Here is a 23,787-nt window from a genome sequence, read left to right as displayed (position 1 = left end):
CGATGGTATTCTATGTGAGTCGGTGGCGGTGTTGGTTACAACTGTTGGCCACCAGTTGTGACCAAGACCGCCACCGACCCACAGGAGAATACCATTGCACAGTGGTATCAGACCAAGCACAATCAGCCAGCCCTCAAACCAAACCCTTCGACCTAGAAGAACTTGAAACTGCAATGGGAAAGTTGAAACCCGGAAAAGCAGCAGAGATTGATGACCTACTGGCAGAAATGTTACAGCACCTGGGACCCAACACAAAGACCTGGCTTGTGGGGATGCTGAACACATGCATAGCACAGAAAACCATCCCTTCTGTCTGGGAAAAGGCCAAAGTGGTTGCAATCCTTAAACCTGGCAAAGACCCATTATCCACAAAGAGCTACCGACCCATTTCCCTCTGCATCACCTACAAGGCTATATGAGAAGCTGCTACTCCAACGCCTCGTTGCCACTCATAGATACCAAGCTGACTAAAGACCAAGCTGGTTTCCGTCCCAGCCGCTCCTGTGCTGGACAGAGCTCAACCTCACCCAACACATTGAGGATGGGTTTGAGGGGAAACAAATAACTGGAGCAGCATTCAGAGATCTCTCTGCTGCCTACGACACTGTCCAACACCGCACAATGGTCAGGAAAAGCCTCCTCAACAACAGGCGCTTCTATGTCCAGTTAAATGACCAGAGGAGTAAATGGAAAGCCCAAAAGAACGGCCTCCCACAAGGTAGTGTGCTCGCCCCCCTCCTTTTCAATATCTACACAAACGACCAGCCACTACCCAATGCCTAATGCCAGCATTTCATCTACGCCGACAACCTCTGCATTACGACCCAACAAGCAGACTTCCAGAAGATTGAGTCTGTCCTTGAAAGTGCCCTCCAAGAAATGTCAAGCTACTACAATACAACCACCTGAAACCCAACCCATAGAGAACACCTCACACACACATAATTTCCTTTCGTGGCCGTTTACATTCGAGGGTCGCTGGTACTCTCGAACGGAACAGTTTAACGTCATGCCCAGGACGAAAAGATATAGAGAACACCAACATGACAAATAACAGCAGGAAGGCATGAGCCCCAATCCACCGTCTTGGCAAAAACCACACCACCCATAATTCACAACGGTCACAGCAAACTCTGTTGCATCACAACTGGTGTAGGTATTGGATGGAGCCCGCACTTCACAGGTATAAAAAAAACGTTCTGTATTGAAATACTGACAACGTTTCGATCTATTTGATCTTCATCAGGTCATGTGTACACAAAACACACACTTTTATACTAAGGGAGTGCCCCCATCAACCAATCAAAACACCACATTTTGGTGCCCCTCCCATCACTGCAGGTGTGACACGTCAACCCTGAGTGAGTAGGTGGGGACCCAGACATATTGATGTAAATATAGTCTGTTCAGAAATGTTAGTGCCTCTCATAGAGCTTGTAGGTGATGCAGGAGGGAAATGGGTCGGTAGCTCTTCGGGGATAATGGGTCTTTGCCAGGTTTAGGGATTGCAACCACTTCGGCCTTTTTCCAAACAGAAGGGATGGTTTTCTGTGCTATGCATGTGTTCAGCATCCCCACAAGCCAGGTCCTTGCGTTAGGTCCCAGGTGCTGTATCATTTCTGCCAGTATGCCATCAATCCCTGCTGCTTTTCCGGGTTTCAACTTTCCCATTGCAGTTTCACGTTCTTCTAAGTCGAAGGGTTTGGTTTGAGGGCTGGCTGATTGTGGTTGGTCTGATACCACTGTGCGATGGTATTCTATGTGAGTCGGTGGCGGTGTTGGTTACAACTGTTGGCCACCAGTTGTGACCAAGACCGCCACCGACCCACAGGAGAATACCATTGCACAGTGGTATCAGACCAAGCACAATCAGCCAGCCCTCAAACCAAACCCTTCGACCTAGAAGAACTTGAAACTGCAATGGGAAAGTTGAAACCCGGAAAAGCAGCAGAGATTGATGACCTACTGGCAGAAATGTTACAGCACCTGGGACCCAACACAAAGACCTGGCTTGTGGGGATGCTGAACACATGCATAGCACAGAAAACCATCCCTTCTGTCTGGGAAAAGGCCAAAGTGGTTGCAATCCTTAAACCTGGCAAAGACCCATTATCCACAAAGAGCTACCGACCCATTTCCCTCTGCATCACCTACAAGGCTATATGAGAAGCTGCTACTCCAACGCCTCGTTGCCACTCATAGATACCAAGCTGACTAAAGACCAAGCTGGTTTCCGTCCCAGCCGCTCCTGTGCTGGACAGAGCTCAACCTCACCCAACACATTGAGGATGGGTTTGAGGGGAAACAAATAACTGGAGCAGCATTCAGAGATCTCTCTGCTGCCTACGACACTGTCCAACACCGCACAATGGTCAGGAAAAGCCTCCTCAACAACAGGCGCTTCTATGTCCAGTTAAATGACCAGAGGAGTAAATGGAAAGCCCAAAAGAACGGCCTCCCACAAGGTAGTGTGCTCGCCCCCCTCCTTTTCAATATCTACACAAACGACCAGCCACTACCCAATGCCTAATGCCAGCATTTCATCTACGCCGACAACCTCTGCATTACGACCCAACAAGCAGACTTCCAGAAGATTGAGTCTGTCCTTGAAAGTGCCCTCCAAGAAATGTCAAGCTACTACAATACAACCACCTGAAACCCAACCCATAGAGAACACCTCACACACACATAATTTCCTTTCGTGGCCGTTTACATTCGAGGGTCGCTGGTACTCTCGAACGGAACAGTTTAACGTCATGCCCAGGACGAAAAGATATAGAGAACACCAACATGACAAATAACAGCAGGAAGGCATGAGCCCCAATCCACCGTCTTGGCAAAAACCACACCACCCATAATTCACAACGGTCACAGCAAACTCTGTTGCATCACAACTGGTGTAGGTATTGGATGGAGCCCGCACTTCACAGGTATAAAAAAAACGTTCTGTATTGAAATACTGACAACGTTTCGATCTATTTGATCTTCATCAGGTCATGTGTACACAAAACATACACTTTTATACTAAGGGAGTGCCCCCATCAACCAATCAAAACACCACATTTTGGTACCCCTCCCATCACTGCAGGTGTGACACGTCAACCCTGAGTGAGTAGGTGGGGACCCAGACATATTGATGTAAATATAGTCTGTTCAGAAATGTTAGTGCCTCTCATAGAGCTTGTAGGTGATGCAGGAGGGAAATGGGTCGGTAGCTCTTCGGGGATAATGGGTCTTTGCCAGGTTTAGGGATTGCAACCACTTCGGCCTTTTTCCAAACAGAAGGGATGGTTTTCTGTGCTATGCATGTGTTCAGCATCCCCACAAGCCAGGTCCTTGCGTTAGGTCCCAGGTGCTGTATCATTTCTGCCAGTATGCCATCAATCCCTGCTGCTTTTCCGGGTTTCAACTTTCCCATTGCAGTTTCACGTTCTTCTAAGTCGAAGGGTTTGGTTTGAGGGCTGGCTGATTGTGGTTGGTCTGATACCACTGTGCGATGGTATTCTATGTGAGTCGGTGGCGGTGTTGGTTACAACTGTTGGCCACCAGTTGTGACCAAGACCGCCACCGACCCACAGGAGAATACCATTGCGCAGTGGTATCAGACCAAGCACAATCAGCCAGCCCTCAAACCAAACCCTTCGACCTAGAAGAACTTGAAACCGCAATGGGAAAGTTGAAACCCGGAAAAGCAGCAGGGATTGATGACCTACTGGCAGAAATGTTACAGCACCTGGGACCCAACGCAAAGACCTGGCTTGTGGGGATGCTGAACACATGCATAGCACAGAAAACCATCCCTTCTGTCTGGGAAAAGGCCAAAGTGGTTGCAATCCTTAAACCTGGCAAAGACCCATTATCCACAAAGAGCTACCGACCCATTTCCCTCCTCTGCATCACCTAGAAGAGAGGCTGCTACTCCAACGCCTCTTGCCACTCATAGACACCAAGCTGACTAAAGACCAAGGTGGTTTCCGTCCTGGCCGCTCCTGTGCTGGACAGAGCTCAACCTCAACCAACACATTGAGGATGGGTTTGAGGGAAAACAAATAACTGGAGCAGCATTCAGAGATCTCTCTGCTGCCTACGACACTGTCCAACACCGCACAATGGTCAGGAAAAGCCTCCTCAACAACAGGCGCTTCTATGTCCAGTTAAATGACCAGAGGAGTAAATGGAAAGCCCAAAAGAACGGCCTACCACAAGGTAGCCTGCTCGCCCCCTCCTTTTCAATATCTACACAAACGTCCAGCCACTACCCAAAGTAGTAGTACTGGAATGAAATGATAGAGAACACCTCACACACACATAGTTTCCTTTCGTGGCTGTTTACATTCGAGGGTCGCCGGTCCTCTCGAACGGAACAGTTTAACGTCATGCCCAGGACGAAAAGATATAGAGAACACCAACATGACAAATAACAGCAGGAAGGCATGGGCCACAATCCACCGTCTTGGGGAAAAAATAGCTGATCAATAAGCCCCAAACGCGTTGCACTGCGACGCGTTTTGAGCTTGTACATCGGCTATTTTTGCTACAACAGTAATATGCAACGTGGCCCTCTGGAGTGAGAGTGGAAATATAGTGGACTGTGGAAATATAGTCTCTATCGTCAAAGTTGCCCACCCCCATTCTAAACACTACAACATGCAGAGGAGAAGTCATAACAGAACCATCTAAACACTACAGCATGCAGAGGAGAAGTCATAACAGAATCATCTAAACACTACAACATGCAGAGGAGAAGTCATAACAGAACCATCTAAACACTACAACATGCAGAGGAGAAGTCATAACAGAACCATCTAAACACTACAGCATGCAGAGGAGAAGTCATAACAGAACCATCTAAACACTACAGCATGCAGAGGAGAAGTCATAACAGAACCATCTAAACACTACAACATGCAGAGGAGAAGTCATAGCAGAACCATCTAAACACTACAGCATGCAGAGGAGAAGTCATAACAGAACCATCTAAACACTACAGCATGCAGAGGAGAAGTCATAACAGAACCATCTAAATACTACAACATGCAGAGAAGTCATAACAGAACCATCTAAATACTACAGCATGCAGAGGAGAAGTCATAACAGAACCATCTAAACACTACAGCATGCAGAGGGGAAGTCATAACAGAACCATCTAAATACTACAGCATGCAGAGGAGAAGTCATAACAGAACCATCTAAATACTACAGCATGCAGAGGAGAAGTCATAACAGAACCATCTAAACACTACAACATGCAGAGGGGAAGTCATAACAGAACCATCTAAATACTACGACATGCAGTCATAACAGAACCATCTAAACACTACAGCATGCAGAGGAGAAGTCATAACAGAACCATCTAAACACTACAACATGCAGAGGGGAAGTCATAACAGAACCATCTAAATACTACAACATTCAGTCATAACAGAACCATCTAAACACTACAGCATGCAGTCATAACAGAACCATCTAAATACTACAGCATGCAGAGGAGAAGTCATAACAGAACCATCTAAATACTACAGCATGCAGAGGAGAAGTCATAACAGAACCATCTAAATACTACAACATGCAGAGGGGAAGTCATAACAGAACCATCTAAATAGTAATACTACGACATGCAGTCATAACAGAACCATCTAAACACTACAGCATGCAGAGGAGAAGTCATAACAGAACCATCTAAACACTACAACATGCAGAGGGGAAGTCATAACAGAACCATCTAAATACTACAACATTCAGTCATAACAGAACCATCTAAACACTACAGCATGCAGTCATAACAGAACCATCTAAACACTACTCTGTTCACCTCTAGTCGATTATTTATTCAGCCACGGACCACCATTGTGAGCATAGAGTATATTATGAATAGAGAAGGCACCCAGAGGAAACCCTGAGGCGAAATGGACATAGTGGCCGAATGAAGGTATTGCAGCCTGGCCCCAAACACATGAACGCGCTGGTCCGTTGACTATCATTGTGCACGTTCACGACGGCAGCACGCTAGCTAGCTAACGAACTAGCGTGCATCCCAGAATGCTTTGTTCCTACTGTGTTGTGTTCATATATGTTACTACTACTACTTTATAAAACCATGATCCAGTAGCCGAATGGTTAAGCCGATGGTATGTGAACATCCGGGCCCGGGTTCACTTCCCAGTCGATGACCGAGTTTATTTTCTTCTTAACAAACACAACACTGTTTGTTTGCATCAAGTCGAGGTCCTTTATTCATTCCGTATCTGAGCCACGGGACCACCATTTTTAGGCTCAAATACTGAATGAATAATGGACCTCGACGAGAAAAGCTAAAACAATTGTGCTAGTTTGGTACTAATGAAGCTAACTCTCAGTCCTCGATGGGGACTCGAACCCGGGCCCTGTTGTCTACTAGGCGCCGAGAGTAACCATTGGGCTACTGGAACACGGTTTTACAGAGTGGCACGAACATAATATATAAACATCACAACAAGTTAACATATAAAGTGATCACAGATGTTTGAACAACAACAACGTTAAGAATTAAATAACATTGAACGTACCTGCTTGCTGCGGACACGACGACGACCGACATGGTGCCGTGGCAAAACAACACTGAGCAAAACCCCCTCCACGCGTCTCTTCCGTATTTGAGGGGGGGCGGCACTTCCTTCCGGGTATGACGTGAGGCCACGCCCGCGAGGACGTGGAGCTTTCTTGATTTGAGGGGGGGGCGGCACTTCCTTCCGGGTATGACGTGAGGCCACGCCCGCGAGGACGTGGAGCTTTCTTGATTTGAGGGGGGGCGGCACTTCCTTCCGGGTATGACGTGAGGCCACGCCCGCGAGGACGTGGAGCTTTCTTGAGTAAGACCCGGAAGCGGGTTACGTCACGGCTTATAAATAGTCAATACAGACATGAGTCCCCTTCCTGGCAGCGTCCTCAGTGGTCTAGCGGTTTAGACACCCGACTTTGAATTAAACTTTATATAACTTCACGGGTTCAAACCCCTCTGATGTTTTTCTCAATCATTGATTCACAATACCAGAATGCACGTTTAATCATAGTACATAAAGCACACAGCCCTGTGATTAAACCTTCAGCATTACATTAGCCTACACTGCAACCCCACTGTGGCTATACCTTTTTATTCACAATGCAAAGTTATTGTACTCCTAATAATATATCATGGTGTAGTCTAGCTCTGGTTTGATTGATTGATTTAAATATTTTATTAATAGTTTGTAGAATTACAGTACATTTCAAGCACAAACTCAATACAAAGACTGTTAACTGTGAGTGGACGACCCAATTAAGCATTACACTTGTTTTAGAGGGTCCACATTGTTCAATTCATCAAAAGTCCACATTGTTCAATTCATCAAAAAACAACATTATTACAAACCTACATTATGTGGGATCCTTTAGCTTACAAACGGAGTGACATTTCTGGCCACAACGTGGGTGTCGCTGGGCTGTGGCGCTGCCAACTGACTTTTGTGTTTCCCTCTGCTTCATGATCACCTTTTAGTTCCTTTATTACAGCGAATCAAAGGTGTGTGAAATACTTCTGTAATTAATGACTTGCTGACTATCTCGCGATTTTAGCCTGGATTTAGTGTTCACGCCACATAGGCTATACATTGAAGACCACATAGGCTATAGCCTACATGAAGACCCGACTCCAGCAGCAGAACTGACAGGTAGGCTACAGTACCAAAAAAAGCCCTATCTTGACCACAGAAACGCCCCTAAAAGACACGGTATCCTACCGTCGGTATACGTGTAACATAGTGTGTATAAATTGGCAGATTTTATTTTTTATTTTGCACGTCACTTTCTGACTTTCCAAAGGAAACGTTTTAATGCCTTATTGCTGTGTTGTTGGTGATTTGTGGATTCGTTTTAGATCAATCAGGGATCTGTTAATAACGTAATACTGTACTGCAGTCTGCAGTTGTTCCCAAATCCACATTTGTTGAGCCCCCATTAGACCCCCATTAGACACTACTTGATATGTATCAAACAAATTTGGCTAATAATAAATTAATTAACATAATTTCAAACATTAAACCATTTAAACTTCTTCACCTGAACTGACCAGCTCGGTGAAATAACTCAGTACTCAAAACATGTTAATTTATATCAATTTTATTTATAACTGCCAATGTCATGTAAATGTACAACGCACAAAATGTATGTCACCATAACCAAACATGTATTTCTACTTGATAAACCTTATTTATTGGAAGACGGAGCACTTGCAGCATGTATAGATTTTGAGTCTATAATTTTGTTCTAAATACCTGCAAATTGACAAATTGTACATAACTCCTGTACTGGACGCTTTATCGTATAAAGTAAAGAAAATAAAGAACCAGACCACGTGATTAGACAAAAAGTCTCTGCAAAAAAAAAAACAGTTTCTTACCCAAACTTACAAGTGAAACTTCAGTAAATTTAACCCATTCTGACCTGAGATCAGATTCATACGAGGTTTCCACATGGACACACACTGGTCTGATTAACCCATTCTGACCTGAGATCAGATTCATACGAGGTTTCCACATGGACACACACTGGTCTGATTAACACGGTTCTGAATGTGAAAATCTGACATAACATTTCTATGTTCCGCATCTAGAGCCATACTGTAAAATAGATTCCAGCCTCACAAGAACTATGCATACATTTCACCTGGGCTGGTGGTGATTCACATTAAATGCCAGCAAAGCCATCCATCCTTTAATCACTTGAAACATGTGAAATTATCCTTTACAAATGTTCAAAAACAGCCTCACAATGCTGTGTTGTGAGTTTGTAGATCAGCCATTTTTACAATTGAACATTGTTGTGCGACTAAGTGTATATATTATGTAGGACTTAAGAGGTTAATTACAAAATGATGTAACAATAACTGAACGACTTCTACAAACATCTGTCAAAGGCATCACAAATTTAAAAAAATTGCAGAGTGTGGTTGCCGCAGTGGCTTACATATGCCCCTCCCACTAGTATTGCCAGCCAATTACAATTTCAAGTCACGCCTTAGATCATGCGTAAGTAATTCGGAGGGGATTTAACCCCCGAAATTCATGTTTTTGCGACAAACGGTTACATTTCTCGCATTTGCGGCGCCCCCTATGGATGAAAATGGAATTGCTTTGACATGTGATTGAAATGTGGGATGGATTGGACATTCCGTTCGTGATTTATGGCATTTTTTGTGATATAGGCCCCTCCTACTAACTTCGGAAGACGATTACGGCCGAACGATACGCACTTTCAAAATTCTGCAGTCAGTTTTAATTGGATGGGTCCAGAGATCACGTGTGCCGATTTCTGTGAGATTTGGACAAAATCTGTAGGAGGAAAAGCAAAAAGTGTGTTTTGGACAAAATTCAAAATGGCGGAAAATCTATCATGGCGGAAATGGGCGTGGCCTATATGGGGAGATGCGTCATGACCCAAGGAATCCAGGGAAAAAATATTTTTTATTTTACGACCTATGGTTCAAGAGTTATAAGCCAAAAGGTAAAGTGGGCTGTTATAGCGCCACCATGAGGCCGACCGATAAAATTTTAAGGTTAAATAATTTTAGGGATAATGTGGAATTATCCCTAAAAGTTTTGTAACTATAGTGATTACAGTCTCCGAGGAACAAATACTTGAATGTGAATTTTTGCCTTTTCCCATTCATGTCAATGGGGAAATTTAATTCACTAATAAATTCATATCAATTAAACTATACAACATTTCTCTTAACAAAATACAAGCACACGATTCCCGATTTTTCCGGTCAATTTGACATATGGCTCAAGTGCGTACAGCGTACAGTGTGGGAGGTATAAAGCGTCAAAATAAAGACTACTCCAGTGAAATAATAAAGTGTCACAGTTACAAGAGTCTGGTTGCCCATTCGGGCAACCACACTAATAAGAACATAGGCTTATCTGCATTCTGCACTGTACGAATCCAACATTGTTTAGTGTAGTAATGCCTGCAGTGAATGGCATCAGCGGGTTTTATAATAATATAATATACTATAATATAACAAGTAAGACGCGCAAACGCGTGAAGCGAACGCAGCTCGTGTGTGTGTGGTTGTGTGTGTGTGTGTGTGTGTGTGTGTGTGTGTGCTACAGCTGCGCCCTGTGTGTGTGTGTGTGTGTGTGTGTGTGTGTGTGTGTGTGTGTGTGCTACAGCTGCGCCCTCTGGTGGCGGGCCGGTGGTGTAACAGCGTGACACACACACGCGTGACACACACACAGACATTCAGCCCTTGCTTTCATAGTAAGTGGCTCACTGCGTTCGCAATAATATCATAGTTTTAAGCCAGCTCACCTCCACTTGTTCACAAACATGACGGACAGACAGACATCATTTATAATAATGTATATTGATATTGATCACATGGATGCCACACACTTGATTATAATTTCTTCAGACAAGAGGATCCCAGGCCTACGAGGTATAGGCCTATAATTATTCACTTATGAATGTATAGGCTACTGTTCTTTATCGCGCAAACCGACAGTGTCGAGGGCCCATGCCCCCCTCCCTCTCTCTCTCTCTCTCTCTCTCTAGCTCGCTCTCAAAAGACGACTTTTGCATTGACATATATCCGATACTTTAAATATCGGATATGTTTTACCTCTGCAAAGGTGTGAGTGAGCACCCGCCTTGGTCCCGAACGTAATTAATTAAATAATAATTATATTGCTTCAGCGGAGCACGCACCGTTGTAAGCTTGGAAATCTTTTAATTTCCTTTGGTGTCCTTTGATGGATTTATGTCAGTTTGTACATAACCTACAGTGGTAATATACAATGGTGCAAAAACGACATAACATAAAAGCCCTAACTGTCCTGCTCCTACATGTGTAGAATTATTAAATTAATAGAGTGCGGGCTATATTCATAGCAGTGACCGCGGCTGTGATTTCTTTCCAGCAATCATTTTTATTGTAATTTGTGAAGCCGCTATAGTCTGCGGCTGCAAAGCCTTTTTTCTTTTTTTGACAGATGGATCTCAGACAAACTGCTGTCTGCTGAGTCATGCTTGAAGCCTTTTATGGTGCGATATGGGGCGTGGATCAATGCAGATGAGTTTGTTGGGTGCTTTTCCGATCACTTTGCACCCGCTGCATACATTGACATAACAACGCGTCATCAGAGCGGAGGGAGGGGCGTCAGCTGCGACTCCGCGGCTCCGCCCACCCCCCGGGGTAAGATTTGTGATTTGTGATTTGCTCTCGTTCACTGCAATGCAATTTGCGGCATTTTCAAAACGATATTGCGCAGAGTAGCGATTATCTAACGTATTTGCAATGCCATACGTTGAAAGATCTGTTGCCCGCGGACAAGGCACGTTACCTCCGCAAGTTAGATATTATCGGCATAGGTGTTTGCCGTATGTGATTAAGGATTGGAAAAAGTTGCATTGGCAGCCATAGAAAATTCTGCCCAGGGTAAAACACCGGATGTGATGTTTTTGGGCGTTCCTGTCTTGTTAAAAAAACGGCTGTGACGTTTTTGGGCGTTCCTGTCTTGTTTCGTGTCAGTGTATTCAGTATGACATACACCTGCGATACGCCTGCGCACCTGTGGTACACACCACTCTTTGAATTGCACGGCAAATATTCGTAGCTTGAGCGGACGGATAAATACGATATGTGTTTACGTCGCCGTTACACGGTGGCGTATTTGAGGAAGGTGAATTTGGACCTGAGAGTGGGCAAAAGTGCTGGGCCGGATATATGTCTCTGTCCAACATCATCCCGGTGCCTAAGGCTGGGGACCTCTCGAAGCCAGACAACTACCGAGGCATCAGCCTGACGTGCATCACCGCAAAGGTCTACAACCGTATGACCCTGAACCGGATACGGCATGCCATCAACCCTCTTTGAGGGAGAACCAAAACGGCTTTCGAGAAGGGAGAACCACCGTGGCCCAGATCTTGGCCCTAAGGAGAATCATCGAGGAGGTTAAAAGGAACAACCTGACTGCCGTGTTGTGTTTTATCGACTTCAAAAAGGCATTTGACTCGATACACAGAGGAACGATGATGAAGATCCTTAAGGCCCACGGTGTCCCTCCCAACTTACTCCGGGCAATCTCTTCCTCTTCGTCATAGTCCTGGACTACGTGTTAAGGAAGGCCATCAATGGACGAGAGCAGGACCTTGCACCAAGGAGGTCGAGGCGACACCCAACAGTAGTCCTGACAGAGCTATCACCTATAACATCCCATCAGAGCATCCACCTCTGACAACAACAGGAGGCACTGCTTTGAAGGAAGTCAAGGACTTCAAGTACCTGGGCTCATGGGTCAACTCAACCGAAAAATACCTGAAAGTGAGGAAGGCACTTGCATGGAGGGCCCTAAACGGCATGGCCAGTGCATGGAACTCCAACCTCCCCTGTCAAACCAAACTCAGCTTCTTCTACGCAACGGTATAGAGTCTGTGCACACATGTTACCAACACAAATCTGTATGATGGAATGTCAAGGGTGAGCCAGAAAATAGCAGCCAGGAGAATGAGACTAGCAGGACACTGCCAAAGACACCAAGATCTGCCAGCCAGCAAACTAGTGCTGTGGGATCCAACACACGGGCACCGGTCATGAGGATGTCCCACGCTAACATACGTGGATGTACCAACGAACTGGCCGAAGATTTATGGACCAGGGTGACTGGAAACGACGATGGAGGGCTCCTCTGAGGACGACCTAGAGAGAAAACATTAAAATATTGGTACAGTAGGGTAGGCCTACTACTGGCCAATCTGAACTGGAGGGGCACAAAATCCTATCTGGGGGGGCAATGCCCCCCAATAGAGACGGCACTGCCGGCACCCCATAGCTCCTATTTTGAAGGAATCCTGGGAATGATTGTATTAAACTTAAATTGTTTTATCAACTAATCTATTTATCTCTTTCTCTTTCTCACGGGTGCATATCTTTGGTCCAATATACTAACAGTCCGACACGCAATAGTCAGACTGACAGACATGTCAGACTAAACTTATGCCCTCTCGCACACACACACACACTTGTAGCTACAGTATGTGGTGCTTTAATAAGAATGTAACTCTGTCCCGTACAGCGTACACATACACAATGTAGCGCCAACGGCATCCAGATGCAACACATTTATAACGTATGTTACTTAAGCACAGTTATTATAATACACATAAACAATACACAGACATCATATTTACATCAACTCAATAAATACCAATACGTACTGTCCAGAAAGACACGACAAAGGATAATTCGCACAATTACCGGCAAACCCAGACCCCCCAAAATACATCTTCACATATTTAACAACCATGTTTCAACACGGACAAAAAGAAGCGAACAATTAATTATAAATATAGCGTTGCGGTCGCGTAGAACCCTTGTAGGCATATGTCCAAAACGGTTACTTTTCATGAAACGGAACAATAACAATGGATCTAATTCCAAGTAGTTTAATCATTTAGTCACAAGCTCTAGGTATTTATATATATATTAGCGGCGCGCTACTGTGTGGCACCACAATGGACGATTGCTACTCCCGGTTCACACGGGTAGAATTTCTACTTCTTCAAAGTTAACACACCCGGCTGAAATCCCTGGCAAGGGAGACGTAGCGCTGGAGTGAATGGTGGCATTTTACCGACCCGAGGGGGAAACCCAGGCCCCGATATATAAAGACACAGGATAGCCTACTCATTAAGTGGTGCGCCGTGAGCTTATTCATAAACACACACGCACGCACACACACACAGCCACTTAACTTTAAGCTCACAACGCATCACAAAATAATGGTTGAAATATGGATACAGTACAAGGTTTCTGCCCGGCAGCAACGACATATATACATATATATTATATATAATAGTATATTTTATTCACAGGACATATATCTTCACTATATAGATCTTTAAGGTATATTTTGGCCACTCGTGATATATTTTCTCAGAGAGAGAGAGAGAGAGAGATAACATATTTCTGATAAAGAAACAGCACACAATACTTTTGTTTTACACGTCATAAAGTTCCCGTTTCAGTTTTATACTTTTTTACACCCACAGAAATTATACCTACAAATATGACAGGAAAATAATGATAAACTATACACGTTAGCATTCTGGTGCAAAATCACCAGTGTTGATTTAACTCATGACCAAATGGACCCTTTGTTTCCATTTGTACACTCCCAAGAGGTACAGACCCGTAATGGTCCATTTGGTTCCATGTGTACACTCATATAGTTACAGACCTGTAAGGGTCCAATTGGTTCCATTTGTTACACTCTCAGAGTTACAGACCCGAAAGGGTCCATTTGGTTCCATTTGTTACAATCTCAGAGTTACAGACCTGTAAGGGTCCATTTGTACACTCTCAGAGTTAAAGGGGAATACCACTCATTTTCAACATTTTACTATGTCATTAATATACCTTAGAGCTGTTGTGTGGAAATAATAAAAAAAAGTCCCCCCCATTCTGTGTTTCCCCATTCTGGAGGTCTGAAAAAAATCATTAACATGGTGAATCACATCTTGATGATGTCATCAAGATGTGATTCACCATGTTAATGATATTTTTTCCAGACCTACAGTTCTAGGAAACACAGCTCTAAGATATATTAATGACATAGTAAAATGTTGAAAATGAGTGGAATGCCCCTTTAATTTAAGGACCTTTACAGACCCAAAAGGGAACCCACTGAACTATAAAGACCCAGAATACTTATTACGTGGTGCGCCGTGAGCTTGTAGATCGGCCATTTTCAAAACGGCCAATTTGCAGTATACACAGGATTAAAGTGGTTCAACAGATTTTGATGTTATATTAGGGACCTCCCTGGAACGCTCCCAAGGACCCACGGGGGGGTCCCGGACCACACATTAAGAACCAGAGGTTTAGACAATGTACAGCAGAATTTAATCTGTTCCGAGGAAGCCGTTTCACAGCTTATATAAATACTCAATATTAGTCGGTAAATGCTATTGACATACTTTAGTACTTTGTCTCCCTAATAAACAATCTTACATTTTCCTTTGTATCGCCAATGTGCCGCTACACACAGTACAGCATTATTACTGTATGTTTTCCACAGGTTAAAATATATAAAAGTTTAAAAACAATTAAGGATGCTTTTTTCCTTTTCTTTACAGTGTTACAAATACATGTTCAAAGACAGAAGCCCCGATCCCTTATTGGATCTCCAGATTGTTCCGATAAATCAACAGGACGTTTTACTGGTCAATCAACAGCAAATCCCATCACATTTTTGTGACCGATCAGCAGGAAATATATATTTTTTCCCCTAGCAATCAACAGGAGAATACACGTTTTACTGATCGGGCAAATAGGAAATTATCTTCTTTGAGCGGTGCCTAACCGCTCCAATGACTGGCTGTGTGTGTATGTCTGTATGTCTGTCTGTCTGTTTGGAGTACAAAGTTAATGTGGCACTGTTGAGCAGCCTAACGGGCCATTCACACTTCTTACATCGTCATTTAGGGCCCTAAACAAACATTAATGTCTGTAGACTTGGGCAGGTGTGTGCTGTGTTCATTGGAGGTTCCGGAACTTTTCGCGGGAAGTGTGTGCTGTGTTCATTGGAGGTTCCGGAACTTTTCACAGGAAGTGTGTGTTGTGTTCATTGGAGGTTCCGGAACTTTTTGCAGGAAGTGTGTGCTGTGTTCATTTGAGGTTCTGGAACCTTTCGCGGAGGTTTTTCACCATGCTATGCGTTCCATCGTCCGTCTTCTGCTCTGTGGAGATGGGGGCGGTTCCCTCCTCTTTGCCTCTCCCACCCACAGCAACAGGCTCTGCCTTCAGCCCCGCCTCCTCCTCCTGCTCCCGCTGTTTGTACTCGTCCGACTCCTGGTAGTAGGAAAGAACAATGACATTGTCGTTGTGACTGGTACACCTGGCTGTATTCCGACAGAGCGCCAATGACGTGTAACCCGTCTAAACATGTGTTGTCAGTCTCTACCACTAGATGGCGCTGTTCCCTAACATTTCTTTCCCCCTTTTTTTCTATAATTTTTATTCTATGATTTCGTAACCCATTTTTAACCCAGTGTCAATTATCTAATGTAATCCTGGGCTCTACACTCTCTCTGGGGAGAGCAATGGACTGACCAGTCCAAGCAGCTTCTTTTCACCTGACAGGTGGGAGACTGGGAGTTTCCCTGGTTGGACGTAGCGCGTGGAAGGAACACGTTATTCCAACCAGTTCCTTTCCTCCTCAGGAGCCTCCAAGCCTCCCCCTGGTCAGCCAGGCGCCCTGGCTGACCAGGGGAAGGCTTGTTCTCTAACACAGGGGTTCTCAAAGTTTTTTGGCTGGGGAAAATGTTTTGCCCCCCTCCCCACCACCAATACAAACTGACAAAAATAACCTTATAATAGAGAAAATATATCATAAATGAATACTGAAACCAGATAAAATCATTAAGGAAAGTGTATGCATGCACACACTTATAAACTACATACTAATGTATGTAAATTTCCATTTTCCAGCCATTCAGTTTCACAAAAAAATACCAAAGAATTTGACACAAGAGATCCTGGAGATCGCGTTGTCACCATTATTTGCTTCCCGTTTACTTTTTTCCATGGGAAAATGTCGCCCCACAATTCTATTGAAGGGAAGTTTACATTGACAAAAAAACGCGGATAAATGCGTAAGCAAAGGCTCCGCCTCAGCAACGACTGGGAGATCGATCGAACCGCATATACATCGCTGGCGATGGGTGGATTATTTATGTACGTATATACCCTGTCAGTGAATGAGTTAACTGGGTTGTTGAGTGAGACCTTAAATTCCATGAGATGTAGTTGATTGACTTGGCACTCATAGGAATATATTTGTAGCAGCATTATGCTGCTACTAGCCTGAGCTAACATGTTGGTCTAGAGCGGCTGATATTTGCGCACGCCCTGATTGGTTCACCGATGTGTCCGTCAGCTACAGTATGGTCCCTCCTCTCCCCCCTAGTGCAGCGCTATGTCACATTTTTTGGAGCGACGCCCATCCCGAGGGTGCGTAAAAATGAGCAGAAAATACTGGACTATTCATAAAAAGAATCCAGTGCTGGAAAATCATTTTGCATTTAAAAATTGTGTAAAATCATATTATTGTGAACCTAGTATCGTGATTTGAATCGTATCGTGAGTTCATTGAATGGTTACATATGGCTACTGGAGAGTGACAGCTAACCTGATCAGTAATCAATAGAACAGTAATCAATAGAATAAATGCTGGACCGTGACAGCCAGTGGTGAGCTGGCGGTAGGGCTGCCCCAGGGCGCCATCCCGGTACTTGCATGCAATCAATAGAACTCCAGAACACCAGGAATCAATAGAATAAATGCTAACAGCTAACCTGATAGGCGCGGCATCGCTCGATGACGGCCATGATGGACATCTTCTCGCGGCTGGTGGGCGAGCGGATCTGAACGTAGCTGTCCTTGTCGTCGTCCACTTCCTGTCCCGCCCCCGCCGGCGCCGCCTCTCTGACTTCCAGCGCCATCATCTCCACGCCGGGCGGCTCCGGCCCTCCCGATGGCGAGGAGTCGGGAACCTTCTCCATCACCAGCAGCTTTCTGCTGCCGCCGGGCAGAGGGGCAGAGCCAGACACGTAGTAGCCATCGGCGTCATGGTGACCGCCGTTGGGAAGTCTGACCGTGTGCTGTGGGGGTGGAAGAAGAAAAAAATGCTCAGAAGGCAAAGCTCTCCGTCTACCGAGCAATCTTCGTTCCTACTCTATGGTCATGACGTGTGGGTCACGACCGAAAGAATAAGGTTGTGAATACAAGCGGCCAAAATAAGTTTTCTTCGACGGGTGGCTGGCATCTCCCTTTAGAGATACGGTGAGAAGTCACGCGAGAGAGACTCGCTGCTTCTTCGCCTGGAAAGGAGCCAGCTTAGGTGGTTCGGGCATCTGGTTAGAATGCCTCTCGAGGGTCTCCCTATATGGAGGTCCTCGAGGCACGAGGGGGAGGAGACCCCGGGGCAAACCAAGGCGACTCACTGGCCTTGGAACTTCCCCAGGAGGAAGTTACTAATGTTGCTCTGGAGAAGGAAGTCTGGAGCACTCTGACGGAGCTGTTGCCCCCACGAAGCGGCTACGGATAAGCGGTTGAAGATGGATGGATGGATGGATGGATGTGGGGGTGGAATAGTATACACAATCCTTTATTGAGGCTGTCACGATTACACATTTAAGTTGACAATTATTTGTCACACAATTTCACAAATAATTGCGATAAACAATTTACCGTTTTTGTGTGTGTTTTAGGCTTCGGAATCACAAATTGCACAGGGCCAGATATATGACAAAAAACTGAAATATATGAAGAAATCATTTTTTATGATTTTTTCTTTCCAAGAATATTACAAAATAGCGGAAAAAGTTGATCTACAAGCTTACGACACCGCTATGTTTGATTATTATTATTTTTTCAACATGGAAACGATTGACGATTGCACAAATAATTGTGATTATATATTTGAAATAATTGCGACTAGGCGATTATGTAATAATTGTGAAGATTATTGAGTAAAACAATCGTAGTCGGGACGGGCCCCGGCCGGCCCAGTTAGGGCCCAGTTAATCCAGCATGAGTTAAAGGGACACTTCACCATTTTTGCAAAAAAATATATGTTAATGACGTTTAGAAGCTTTAGATCACTTTCTTGGGGGTATTTATGTGTGTAATATGTGGTTTTAGATATTTTAGATTGTAGCAGTGAGCCTGTTGTCTGTCCTGATGTCATGGACACTGGTCTCACTACCTTCCTGGACTACAATTCCAGTGTCCCTTTAATAGCACAGGCAGACTCTTCACATACTAGAGCGCTGACTATTTTGGTTGGCCCCAATAAGGGTGATGTGTTTGTGGAGCTGCTGACTGACCGTGTGTTGTTTCTCCAATAAGCGTGATGTGTTTGTGGAGCTGCTGACTGACCGTGTGTTGTTTCTCCAATAAGCGTGATGTGTTTGTGGAGCTGCTGACTGACCGTGTGTTGTTTCTCCAATAAGCGTGATGTGTTTGTGGAGCTGCTGACTGACCGTGTGCTGTTTCTCCAGGACACTGGAGGAGGGGCGTGTCCTGCTCAGCCGGGGGTCCAGAGAGCTGGTCCTGTGCAGCCTGACGGACCTCCTCTGCTGCCCCCTGCTGGGGTGGGACTGGTACGACGACGCGCTGTCTGAGGACGCTTCACCGCATACACACACACACACACACACACACACACACACACACACACACACACACACACACACACACACACACACACACACACATCATTGTTGCCCATCCCCACCAGTCTAACGACCCTCGTCCATAGAAATGCTAATTTGTGGCTTACATGAGGAGATCACCTACTCGTCTGACATGTACTGTATCAAAAAACACTGCTTGCCTCTGTGCATTCCTAACCTCGCGTCACCAGGCTTTCAGTGCGTTCCTGCTGGTGAGTTCACACGTGCAGTTGAAACGATGCAAAACACGTTGTTGATCATGATCATGTGGAGCCTGCTTTTAGCTGATGTTGATCTTTAAAGCTGACCCACAAGCCCACACTGTGTTGCAAAAGCGGCTGTGGTGGGCTTACAAATCGCCGGGGCAGAGCTACTGCATAACAGTAATGGCAGACGAGACGACATTCACGACAGAGAAGCAGATTAGCCGCACCGGGTCCTTCATGTTTCACGTTTGCTGTTGTCATATCGTAAATTCATAATTATATAAGTTTCTCAAACGTAACTTTCAAGAGACCGGGGCTGACTGACAGATCGGTGAACCAATCAGGGTGCGCGTTTTTCTGAGCCGCGGCCCTCCCACCTAGGCCAGAAATGTCTAGCGTTAGCTCAGGCTAGTGTGTCACAGACAGCAGTGAAGACGTTCTTAACTTTCTGTGTGTGCACTGACTGCACAGCATTCACTCAAACTTTGTTGATCATGCGTGACGTGATGGAAGCATTTGTGTTCACATTGGTAGGTCATGAAATAAAATATATTAATATTAAAAATATATTAGTTAAATATATAAAACTAGCCATCTTGTGTATATGAGAGAAAATATTTTTGTTCTGGTTTAAAAACATTGTAGCAGCTGTGTGTGTGTGTGTGTGGAAAAGAGTATGTATGTATGTACCGGTATGTACCGGTATGTATGTACTGTATGTATGTATGTATATTGTCATATCATATATATATATATTGCCCCCCCCCCGTGCATTCAGGTGTGCCCTGGGATTTTGTGGCTATGAAAAGTGTTGGGAAACACTGCCTTAGGGGACTCCCTGGCACCCCTGGAGTGTACTCCCGACCACACTTTGAGAACCCCTGTAATATAAACATGTTTCTACGTCAGCGGTTTCAACTATTTCATGTCAAGGACCCCCCCCCCCCCAAGAAGTAAAGATTTGAGTTAAAAACGTTCGCTCTGAAAGAATATATTCATATAATTTTTCTAAAATAGTAGATATACAAGCTCGTAGCACGGCACTCAGTACAGTGCTATGAGCTTGTAGATCTTCTATTTTTCAATAGCCAAAGTATAACATAATGCTTAAAACACCCGTTCCCGTCCTGAATGGGATTTAAAAATAAAGTAAACCAGCAAACTAAATAAACTGAAAATATAAAATCTAAACAAAACAAAGCTTAAAAGATAGAATTCAAAACATATAATTCACAATAATAATAATAATAACCTTGGAAGAGGTTGGAGGAGCAACTGGAGCGCCGCTTGGCGCCACCGTCCAGCATCCTCTCCGGTACCGACTGGCTCCGGCCCACCGGCGGCGCCGTCGTCTGGTCGGAACGGGGGACGTATTTGGAGCGGAGCTCTCGCACGTGGGGCCAGGGGAAGCCCTCTGTGGGAGGGGTGGGGCTCACGGGACTCCTGGTGGCCGCCGCCGCCGCCACGGGGGGCTGGGGGTTGGGGTTCTGGCCCGGGGAGGAGGAAGAGAGGAGGAGGAGCCTGAGACCGGCCATGGCGTCAGAAGTGGGAGCGGGCGGAGCGCGGAGACGCTCCGCTGCAAGGCTCCGCGACGGCGGCGTTTCACGGGAGGTCAGAGGTGAACCTGGCGTCGTGGCTTTACCTGAAGCGGGAACGGAAGACGGTGTCCGAGTCAGTGTTGTTTCCGGCAGCAAATCTTGACTTTAGTTTTAATCATAGTCTTTTGAATAGGTTTTCGTTTAGTTTCGGTCACATTTTAGTCACCTGGAATGTCTTAGTGTTAGTCAAGTTTTAGTCGACTAAACATCATAAGAATTTAGTCTAAAATGTATGTTGGCGGGGCCTTGATGCCACACACTTGCTGAACATAGCAGATCTACAAGCTCACAACTCGTCGATCGGCTAATTTCAGCATGAAACCAAGTGTAAAATGACTTGTGTCTTATACTCTTGTACACTAGTCCCTTCCTAACATTTTAGTCTAGATTTTATTTGTTGACAAATTGGCAATATATTTAGTCTTAGCTTTAGTCATCGTAGCTTAGTTTTCATTTAGTTTCCATTTAGTGTTCGTCAGTGAAAAAAGGTAGTCGACGAACATTTTTCCTTTTAGTATTAGTCGACGAAAACAACGCTGGTCCAAGTTCAAAGGAACGTTTTTTTAAACACATTTTAGACCTGAGGACCCCGATTCTACACAGTTTTCTGAAAAACCTATGTTTCCCTGTCAGTGGTTCTCAAACTATTTTATGCCAAGGACCCACAGAATTATCCTGTATTCTGCCGCCGACACCCATCTAAAAAAATGTTGTTCCAGGGGATCTCTCAGAAGCAAAGATATTAGTTAAAAAAAAACGTTCGCTGGGAAAGAATATATATTCAAAGATTTGCACACGTTTTCACGATTTTCTCAACAGCTAAAGTTGAAAATAAAGGTTAAAGTAGTTAAAAGCTAAGGTGACACTACATGGGTCTACATGGGTTAAATCAGTGGTTTTCAACCGGCGGTCCGAGGACCACCAGTGGTCCTTCAGGTGGTTCCCAGCTAAATGATGCGGAAAGTTGGTAACCTAATGGACCCCAGGTGTCCTTTAGGGAACCAAATGGGACATTATGGGACTGTAACTCTCAGAGTTAAATCAACATTGATTTTACATAATTGGGAAAGGAGTTGTGGGAGAAAATGTAAAAAAACAAAGAGTCATATTCCCTTTCTGTGAAAACTGCATATGATCTAACTCTTTGAATAAAATTTACTTAAAAAAAGATTTTGCATAATATATACATTGGGGTTCCCATAGATAGAAATGCCATTAAATGGGGGGTCCGTAGCCTAATGCATGTCAAACTGGGCCTTTCTTGAAATTAAAAATCACTGCTAGAGCCGTAAAAATCTTCTCTTATGATGGGGGTCCCTGGCATATGTTTTCAAATGGGGGGGTCCGCGGGTCTAATTAGTGTCAATATGGGGGTCCTTGACATGAAAAAGTGAATGGGAACCAATGGTTCTGTTCGTTGATCCATCTGTTGTACCTGATAAAACGTCGCTTTCCTCCAGGACACAGGGCAGCATCTTGTGCTGCAGACTCCTGTGTTGGACCACCACGGGCTGCTTGCTGGACTTGATCTTCTGGCTGTACTGACGGGCCAGGTGCAGCACCTTGCTCTTGGCCTGGTCATCATGGTCCAGAGGCTGTTGGGGTTCTGGAGCCCTGATCCTTTCTCCCACTGCGTTAGCCCTAAGCTGCTGCACCCTGGTCGGCCGAGCCCTGCGTGGGGGTAGCATGGGTTCAAGTTGTCAGTTGCTATGACTGATTTCAGTCCCTTTTTTTATGTATGTCATATTTCTGGGCTAAAACTAACCAGGCTATAGCCAACCAGGGCCCAGTATGCAAATATGGGGCGGGAGATTGCGGGGAAAAAATCTTAATACTGAGAGGGACGAGACTAATATCCACACAGTCAGCGGCTCAAATGACAAATAAATGATTGACCTCGATATGAAAAGGGTTTAAAAACACTTCTCCAACTGGATGGCTGTGATGTAGAACAGCAAGGTCGTCATAATTCTACATGTGCCAATTGTTTAGGATTGATTAATTGCTAATTGTTGCTAGTTTAATGTTGCCAGTATGCAAGACTGCATCCACACTGTTTAAATTAAAACAGAAACAAATATATAATAACTAGATGAAGTGCCCTTCTGGGCACAGGTCTCCACCAGGAGGATAGGAGTGTGTGTGATGTTTGGCAAAATGTTTAGGAGTAATATAAACATGTTTTTTGTGTGTGTGTGTGTGTGTGTGTGTGTGTGTGTGTGTGTGTGTGTGGCCATGTGAGGCGACATGGCCTGTTGTAGCGCCACCATGATGCTGATTTGAAAACTTTCTTCCTCAGCCTAGTGGGAATATAGATGCACAGTTTCATAGCAATCAGACATTGCGTTGAGGAGTTGTGGCAATTTGTACAAAACGGGTGCAAAGCGGGCTACTCCTGAAAACTTTAGAAGCCAATCAGGATGCATTATGAGAAATCAAACAAACCCGTCTTGATCACATAACTATGGAGAGCATGTGTACCGATTTGCTTGAAATTTGGATAAAATCTGAAGGAGTAATATTAGAAAATGTGTTTTACATATGTCGGCCTCCTGGTGGCGCTATAAAGAGCAGATGGGGAAAATTCCAGGCAAAGGTTTTTCCTTGGCCTCTAGGGAGTGTAGTGTGCATACAAAGTTTTACACAGATCCGTGCGTGCACAATTTCACGGAAATCACACAATGTGCTCATGATTTGCGGCATTTTGTTTGACACTGAGCACTCCTGCGAAC

At 44.7% G+C, this 23,787-nt stretch overlaps 1 protein-coding gene across 1 annotated transcript in view; it reads right to left on the bottom strand.

Annotated features, from left to right (window-relative positions):
• Positions 1 to 13,035: 13,035 nt before the first annotated feature.
• LOC310876360 (pleckstrin homology domain-containing family G member 3) overlaps positions 13,036 to 23,787 on the bottom strand; it is a 92,932-nt gene continuing 82,180 nt past the window's right edge. Inside the window, exons 24-28 of the mRNA XM_083789887.1 lie at positions 22,491 to 22,726; positions 20,710 to 21,099; positions 19,060 to 19,205; positions 17,371 to 17,676; positions 13,036 to 15,865 (exon numbers count right to left, since the gene is read on the bottom strand). Coding sequence (XP_083646013.1) covers positions 15,683 to 15,865; positions 17,371 to 17,676; positions 19,060 to 19,205; positions 20,710 to 21,099; positions 22,491 to 22,726 — 1,261 coding nt within the window. The 3' untranslated portion in view covers positions 13,036 to 15,682. The remainder of the gene's footprint in view (positions 15,866 to 17,370; positions 17,677 to 19,059; positions 19,206 to 20,709; positions 21,100 to 22,490; positions 22,727 to 23,787) is intronic.

Source organism: Protomyctophum parallelum, assembly GCF_964188405.1.
Source record: "Protomyctophum parallelum genome assembly, chromosome: 19".
Classification (NCBI taxonomy): domain Eukaryota; kingdom Metazoa; phylum Chordata; class Actinopteri; order Myctophiformes; family Myctophidae; genus Protomyctophum; species Protomyctophum parallelum.
This window is presented reverse-complemented; position numbering and strand designations above follow the sequence as displayed.